The sequence below is a fragment of the Arachis ipaensis genome, chromosome B09 (assembly GCF_000816755.2).
Source record: "Arachis ipaensis cultivar K30076 chromosome B09, Araip1.1, whole genome shotgun sequence".
NCBI lineage: Eukaryota > Viridiplantae > Streptophyta > Magnoliopsida > Fabales > Fabaceae > Arachis > Arachis ipaensis.
Window position 1 is genome coordinate 8,724,615 of NC_029793.2, and position 9,224 is coordinate 8,733,838.

At 35.2% G+C, this 9,224-nt stretch overlaps 1 protein-coding gene across 2 annotated transcripts in view; it reads left to right on the forward strand.

Moving 5' to 3' along the window:
* LOC107617177 (disease resistance protein RLM3-like) overlaps positions 1-4,825 on the forward strand; it is a 15,893-nt gene extending 11,068 nt beyond the window's left edge. Inside the window, exons 1-2 of one of the 2 annotated variants that reach the window (XR_002354358.1) lie at positions 3,552-4,069; positions 4,169-4,825. Coding sequence is in view for 1 of the 2 variants with exons in the window: in XM_021112169.1 (XP_020967828.1) it covers positions 4,169-4,238 (70 nt within the window). In the remaining variant the exon portion in view is untranslated. Of the gene's footprint in view, positions 1-3,551; positions 4,070-4,168 lie in introns of those variants that run through there. The other variant, XM_021112169.1, reaches the window with a different exon arrangement.

The window sequence follows — 9,224 nt, forward strand, 5'->3', positions numbered from 1 at the left end:
CTCCGCGCACTGGTAACAGAATGCTAATTTATCTAACCCTATTGTTCACATGCACCTTATCCGTAGGTGTTTCCGGACAGCCGGTGGCCTGATCTTTGACCTAAGTACCAACCTAATTGCACAATCAATGAAGCAAAAAATCACAACGACAAACACCGTGTTTCAACTCAACATTTCACATATTCACATACCTAAAACGTGTAAGTTATGGCGGACACATTAGGAGGAACAACCGATCGTGTGCTAGGCAAAAAAGGGATCCACCAAACTGGCACTAATCCTGTTGCGTTTGGGTATTAGGGTTTTCATCAATTTTTTTCCCGGTGGCCAAAACCTTCTTCGTCGTGTTACCCTGGTTTCAACCGCTGTCCATCTGAATTCAAAATGAATAAAAAAATAAATCAAACACGAAACATACAATTCCTTATGATGAATAATGTACAAAGTCACACATCTTAATCTAAGAGGATACGAATGAGTACTTACGATGAAGAGACGTATTTGAACGCTCGAAAGGTACTCACCACCACTAACATGATAGGGCAGACGACTTAGGATGATGATCTAAAAATATGAGGCGAGCGACTTTGTTGATGATAATGGATCTGCCTCTGATGAAATATGGTTAGGGTTTCCTTCAAACATATCTGGTGTCTGCAGCCTTCTCGAGTCACCCTTTTTATTTAACATTTACTGAGCTAAGAAAACAAAAAAACCTGCACCACATCATACATTCAACCCTGAAGATATATAAGCCCAAATACAATAAAGTACCCAAACCTTGAGTCATTAATAAAAAAATAAATTAAGAAATACTTGCGGTTCGGTTTTATTTCTTATTGATTGGGCTGGGTTATATTTTTAACCTATGTGCAAATACATAAAAAAAATTCTCATGTAACCAAACTCCAAAAAAATAAGAAAAATATTTCTCTAACGAAGCCTGGTTGTTCCCCTAAGGAATAAAGCTATTCTGCCATAGTTTCTTAAAAAAGAGAAAAATTCCCAGTAACTTAAAATTTTAATGCCAATTATAACCATAGGAAAACCTTCATCACTGGTGGCTGCGACGCCGATTAAGTATTCCATGGCTGGTGTAATAGCCAAATTTGTTTTCAAATACATGACATACCAAAATTAACTTAACAACAAGCAACAAAAAGAGACATGAGTTTCATACTTCCTAAAACTATGCTGACAGTTTTAGCATCATACATGGACATATATGTCAAACACAGGTGCATAATGCCTTATGCTCCTCTTCCTGAGGCATCCTATCTGCAACGAACCTGGATGATTGTGATCGGATCAGTGGATATGACCTCGAAGATCCCCACACCACCTGGCTTGAAGTTTCACAAAGAAGCAAAATTTTTCCATCTTCCAGAAATAACGCTGAAGCTACCGTCTCTTTTTCCACTGTACCTTGTGTATGTAGCTTCAACCTCTATGTGGCCGTGTGTAAGAAGGATAGGGTGCCTCTGAGAAGTGAAGTGACTAAGATGCGGGAGATTGGGCTGATGTTAACACAAGATAATTTAGTAAGTATCAGTTCGTGTAATGCAACTTCAGGAAACAATATTTTAAACAATAGGTTGCAAGAAGTATATGCTTACCAACAATCGAGACGACATCATGCGAGCAGTGAGTTCAATCACAAAAAAGGGCCACTTGGTAGATACCTTAGCGGCAACGGCTTTAGCCCTGGCTAAAGGAGGGTTGTTGATACACTTTGCAGATTGGAAGATATCATTCCTTTCATATGGCGGATCTTCCGGATGACAGAGTTGGTATGAATTCTCAATGCCACCAAAATTGAAAATCCGGACTTGGAAATTAGAGTTTCCTTTGTGCTTGAAATAGAGCATGAAGTCCAGATTGATTTGGTACCTCTTGTAGAACTCCTGCCAGCCATGCGTCAAGGCAATTTTTCCATTTTGAGTTGGTGACCAAAATCACCGAAAACGGTCGTTCCTTCCATCAGGGACAACCAGGTCCAAAAACAGGGTACGATTTGGGAGCTCATCCGGAGTTATCGGTATCGACTATTACACAGAAGTCAAGTTCGGTCAAAACATCGATAGCATCATATAATGTTTGAAATCGAAAGTTTGTAATTAAGGGAGGTGATTTACCAGTTTGAACATTGATGGCCTTATTACTGGCTTTAAATACTTCAATTTGTAGTTCTGCATGCTACCCTGATCGATAGTTTCCTATCTCTTACCCTTGTCCTTAGAAGACGTCATCTATGGCAACTGCAAAACAGAGTTCAGGGCGACACTCGAATCAAATCAGAGTTCATGAAAAAAACCACATACAAGTGAAACTTATGATTTAAAATCTATAGACATGCATCTTTTTGTTATTGGGAAAAAAGTGGTTGAATTTTTTCACAAATAGTGCAACTTCCGTTTCATGAAATAGGTAAATGTCGTGAACTGTTGAATCATTAACAGAACAACCATAAGCAAACCTAAATACGAAAATTCCTTTGGAGATGAACAAATGTGAAACCCAAATCGTTCATTGGTTTCTTTCATGAATCTTAAGTTGTTTTTCTTGATTTTACTATCATTAAATTTTTATTAGATGGACATTGCGTGAAGATGATGATAACTACTGATCGCTATCAGGAAATGAGTTAGCATAGAGGTATACCTTCGTCAGCGTTTTCGCGGGATTGAAGCTCTTGGAGTCGATTTTCAGCTGCAAGGTGTGTTGGTTATGGTTACAAGGAGGAGTTTCTTTTGAAAGAAGATGGATACTGAAGTCGGCTACTTAGGTAGCAAGCCTTTGAGTTTTAAAAAAATTGAAATTTGAAATTAAATTTTAAAACGTGGTGTTTTTTATTTGTACTCTTCAACAATTAACATCATCCGTTCTATCCCAATCCTAACTCCCTGTAAATCCCGCTTCATCAATGCTTATACATTATAAAAACGTCAAAAAAATTTAATTTCCTTGAAAAATTAAATTCTTTAATGTTTGTTATTAACCAAATTAATGCTAGAAAACAATATTCCCAAATGAAACACATCTTTATGACTTAAATTAAAATTTTGAATTCATTTGATTACTGGGTTTCTTGATATATAACTAGTATAAAGAATATAACAAATAAATTACTTTGCGATTCAATTTTGTTTTAAAAATAAATAATTTATAAAATTTATTTCATAAACAATGTATAAATGCATTAGAAAAATTCAGTGTTTAGGATAACAATTTTCAAAATAATTGAGATTTATTAAAATATTCCAATCTTCTTTGTGTAGGTCCTTTTTAATGTAACACTGTCACACATAAAACAACTAATGACACCAATTTTAAATGTAACAGAAAAATTCGACTAAAAAAATGTTTATCATGTACTCCTGTAAATACTTTTTTGCTACTACATTTCATTATTCATCTGATCTGATGTTGTATTCATTACCTATGCATATTTTTCCTTTTATAAACGAAACATTCCTAAAAAATATTGATAATCAATTAAAGGGGACTATAATCCATTTACGTTTTCCAAAAAATAGGATAACCAAAGAATTTCCTAATAATATCTCCTCTACTTCCAATACCACCGATTCGACGTTTTGGATTAATTCTCATTAAAAGTTTCATAAATTCTCAACTAACAGAACAAAAAAGAAAAAAAAACAAGTAACACCCATTAATCAATCTACTATACACCTTCCTCTGCATCACTCCCGTGGCCTATCCCTCGACTAACAACCGCATCCAGCTTCGGCATGATCAAACAACCATAGAACCTGCATTCTGCTAAGCATCTCCTTCTTCTATCACCTTTGATCTCGACGATGCTGTATCTGTAAAACATTAAACGGGGCACAGTTACAAATCTGAATGCATAATGAGTTCAAGTTTGTGTGCGACAGTAAATAATGAGTCACGTATGCATAGGTTATAAATCAATTCTTTTTTAGCTTTCAATCTCGTGTAGTTCATTAGTTTTTGTTTCTTCCTGTTGGTTAGGTATGTTAATACATTGAGGAACATACAACAATCATACAACCAGTATTATGTCTTTGGCCTTTTCACAATAGATGTAAGTTAATGCACAATTGTTCCTTGGTTCATTGATATGCTTCTATTCAAATAACTTTCGAACATTAACGTGTCATGGTTTTGTGTTGTTTTACCACAGGATGATATCGAATTCCCACCTCATATCGTGTGTCTATTCAACTGGTACACTACCACGGATATTTATTTAATAGACACTCAAGACAATTACCTCCATATGACGCCCAGGAGAGACGGTGACAGGTTCTGGATTAAGGCAGCTGACTTAGGGAGGATATGATGCATGTATAGATGATCTTCTTTGCTTAGTGTGGAACTGAGGTATGTTGCTTAGGGTGTCTTCTACATGATTATGAGGGACATTAATCGAAAAGAGGAACCTCCATGTGTCGTTGACGAACTCTATGCCTCCAAGGTGTTGCCCGAACATATCATACGTAGCCTAGCGTCGCGGTGCGGAGCATACTTCAACAAAGAAGCCCAACTAAGAGTATTCCAATTGTTATGCCTAAATTTTTGAACTTTACTACAGTGTGAAATAGCGGCAACAAGGTGGGGGCTGACGCAGGTCCTAGTAAGCGGCAGCGACCCACTACCTCCCCTGACTCGTCCGTCAACCAGGGATCATCCTAGCAGACACCTTCAGATCTTTAAAAGTTCCTACGTAATGTAATTATGGTTTAATGTTTTTATGAATGTATTTTATTTAGTTTATGATGTGCTTTGAGAAACATTTGGTGAATGTTTGTATTAATTTGAACACATTAACGACACAAGTTAAATTGTAACCCTTATAAATGTTGGGTTTATTTCATTTCTTCATCTACTTATGTGTTAATTGGAATGGCCTGCCGGTTTAGGGTATAAAAAAAAGAAAGGAAAACTAGTAGATTGATAAAATATTGAATTCCGAACAGGTACATTGTCACTGGCCCGTTTAGTTTTAAATTTGATATTTTGGGCATACTGTGTAAAGTTAGACATTGACGAAACTTTTTTTGGAGCCCTTGAAAAAAATAAAAACAAAAATAAAAAACAAGCACAAACACCATCCTGAATTCTTAATGTCAAACTAAAAAGGTGCTATTCAATGTGTATAGTTCCAAAAAAAAAAAAACTGGTATGTCCCCTAAATTTCTCCCAACAACTTCAACTACATCATAGTCTCTTTATAAAAGACTTCAAACTACATGAACTTAATAACTGGTCACTTGTTCGTTATATTTGAATTTAATCTTCATGACCGCAAACAACAAAAAAACCAAATTGTTTCGAGTTTACGACAAAACCAGGAAGAAATGATCGATGGAATTTTTAAATTGGATAAATAAATGACCATTGGTGCTTTTGTGGTATATCGCATGGGGTTTTAATTCCACACAACGTGATTATCAGCTCTACTAACAATAACAAATTTTGGTGTAAATGAATAAAAAAATGAAACTAACGTTCATCGTGTATTGTACATTAATCCAGAGAGTGGAAATGTGTTCCTATCCACCATCTGATCCAACTTTTTATCCCTTGTATTCTATGATGAACAACATGTTTGTCCCCCATGATAATACGCGGGGTTGAGGCGTCATTGAAAAGAACAAATGCAAAATCACCTAAGTCTTTGTCCCTCCGAGGCATGATGTCACCTTATGAACCATTTGACCAAACAAGTTGGAAAAAAAATCAGCAATAGCTTCCGCAGTGGGCATAGACTCTCGACCAAAGCATACGGTCAGTGTCTTTGGACACTCCTCGTCGTCCAGCTCCTTGCAGACGTACTTTTGCTTTCCCTTTTCTTGCTGAGTTTGTCTTCCTCCTTATTGCATATGCATTCGTCGAGCAGTGTCATGTCTACTCAATTCGTCTGGTGCAACGGAGCTACCCTTGTCGTGTGTGTTGAAACCCAATACTCTTGCGGGATTTCTCTGATACTCCAACCACACATCATCCATGGTGAGGTCGCCTAGAATTCTAGAGCAAATATTTGAGAGGGTTTCGGGAATTATCGGTAGCAGAATGGATCCCATCCCATGAACCTGAGATATGGTGACCTCAGTTTTCAACGCCTGTCCGAGGGTTTCCAATTTTTTTCCATAACACCTGATAACACAGGAGATAGTAGGCATTGCAGACAGATGACACAATCCTCAGCAAGACTATTCATAAACCATCTCTCTTTTTTGTGGTATTTTACAGAATACCGCTTAGTCCCATGGTCTTCAATGACAGTAGAAAGGCCATGACAATCAAAGATTGTGTAACGTCACGCTGAAGGACTTACGTCAGCATCTTGAATGCAGTTCGATCGATTCCATGGAACATGTCCAAACATCAATTGCCATGCTTGCGGGCTTTCTTCTAGTATCCATGTTCTATGCGGCAGAATATGGAATGATATAGTTTGTAGTTTTTGTGCGTAGTCCACCCAGTCGAAGCCTCCTTCTTGTACGCATGCAGCATGGTCTCTACTTTATTGCACCATGTTGTTGCTCGTTGTCCTAGACTAACCTTCACCTACCTTGAAATATTAATTAATGGCCTTAATTATGTGGTATATGGATACCACTAGGTGCAATTTAGAGTTTCTTCTTCTAATAGAACATGAGTTATCTTTACCTAATACGGAAAAATTGAAGTTAAATTGAGTAAACCTATTAACCCTAATGCCATATTTTATGAATCATAACAAATTATTTAGGCTTAGCAACTTTATACAAAAACTGAGTTTTAGGGTTATCGGTTTAGGGTTATTGGTTTACGGTTTAGTGTTTAGGGTATATGGTTTATAATTTGTGGGTTCGGGTTTATGGTTTACGGTTTTACTATTCATGGTCCAATGTTTAGGTTTAAGTTTTTACGTGATAGGGTTTACGGTTGACGGTATACTGTTCACGGTACAGTGTTTAGGGTTAACGGTTTACGTGATAGGGTTTAGGTTTCAGACTGTATGGTTTAGTATTCACGGTTTAGGGTATGTGGTTTATGGGTTAGGGTTTAGGGTTTATGTTTTACAGTTTAGGGTTTAGGTTTTAGGGTGTATGGTCTAGTATTTACGGTTTAGGGTAAGTTGTTTAAGGTATGCGATTTTCGGTTCATTGTGTAGAGTTTACGGTTTACGGTTTAGTTTTTAGGGTTTACGGTTCCCTATTTATTGTTTACGATTTATGGTTTATAATTTATGGTTTTGGGTTTACGGCTTACAGTTTAGTGTTCACAGTCCATCATTTAGGTTTAAGGTTTTACGTGATAGGGTTTACGTTTTACAGTATAGTGTTCACGGTTCAGTGCTTAGGTTTTAGAGTGTATGGTTTAGTACCTATGGTTTAGGGTTTAGCGATTTATGGTTTAGGGTTTAAGGTTTACGGTGTATGGTCTAGTATTTATGGTTCAGTGTGTATAGTTTACGATTTACAGTTTAGGGTTTAGGTTTTACGATTCTATGGTTTAGGGTTAATGGTTTCTGGTTTAGGGTTCAAGATTTAGGGTTTATGGTTTACGTCTTAGGGTTTAGGGTAAACGGTTTATGGTTAAGGATTTACGATTTAGGGTTCACAGTTTAGACTTCCGGATTTAGGTTTCAGACTGTATGGTTTAGTATTTACAGTTTAGGGTATGTGGTTTATGGGTTAGGGTTTAGGGTTTACGTTTTACATTTTAGGGTAAGTGGTTTAAGGTATGTGGTTTTTGGTTCAGTGCGTAAAGTTTACGGTTTACGGTTTTATGTTTACAGTTTAGTTTTTAAGGTTTATGGTTCCCGATTTATTATTTACGATTTATGGTTTATAATTTATGGTTTCACTTTAGTATTTATAGTTTAGGGTATGTGGTTTAACGTATGCAATTTCTGGTTCAGTGTGTAGAGTTTACGATTTACGATTTATAGTTTAGTGTTCATGGTTCAGTATTCAGGGTTAAGGTTTTACGTGACAGGGTTTACGGTTATCGGTTTATGGTTAACGGTTTCTGGTTTATGGTTTATGATTTTTGGTTTATGGTTTAGGGCTTAGGGTCTAGGGTTAATGGTTTCTGTTTTATGGACTATGGTTTACGGTTTAGGGTTTATGGATTATCGCTTATGGTTTAGGGTAGAGGGTTAATGGTTTATGGTTTAAGGTTTAGGATTTACGGTTTACAGTTTAAGATTTAGGTTTTAGGGTGTATGGTTTAGTGTTACCAGTTTATGATATGTGGTTTCGGGTTTACGGTCTCGTGTTTATGGTTTATGGTTTACTATTTGGATTTGGTTTTGGGTTACGATTGTACGGTATAGGGTGTACAGTTTAGGGTTTACGATCTACGGTTTACGGTTTATGATTTATGGTTTCGAGTTTACGGTTTAGGGTTTAGCGTTCACGATTCAGTGTTTAAGGTTTAGGTTTTAGCATGTCAGGGTTTAGTGTTCACGATTCAGTGTTTAGGATTTATTGCATTATTTATAAAATTCTTATTATTTCTCTCTATATGAACTCGTTATTTATTATTTATTATTTATATTTTTTATTAATTTTTTTATTTGACATTATATATTTTTATAGTTATAATTTTTGTGTATTATATTTATTATTATCTTTTTATAATAGAATTTATTGATCCCATTAGGTAAAATAAATTAAATAAAAAAATTAATCATAAATAATAATAATAGTTAAAAATTATAATGTACTAAAAAAGAGTACTAAGAGTATTAAAAATATACTATATAAAAAACATATAAGAAAAAAGTATAAAAAAGAAAATTAAACATGTATTAAAAAATAACATTATAATTTAATGTCATGTCCTTTTAAGTAATTATTTATCTAAAAGTGCTTTTAACTAATATTATCCAAACAATATTTATTTTATCAAAATCAATTTTGGTAAAGAATTGCCAAACATAAATCATGTTGACACAAACTTACTTTTACCCAAAATAAAATCTATAAAATCACTTTTATTCAAACTCCAGTTTGACAAACCACAATCCAAACACACACTTAATGATTTAGTGTTTATGGTTTAGGGTTTAATGATCTAATAGTTTATATTTTTTAATTTCGTTATTTTTATTTGGGGAAGGAAGTGTTTTGCGATAAGGGATGGAAACTTCATTCTCCTATAACTTTATAGGTGATGGCAAAAAAGTGGAAAGCAAAAAGTCATTAGGCAATAAATTAGATGAAGAGTGTCCATCACAAAGA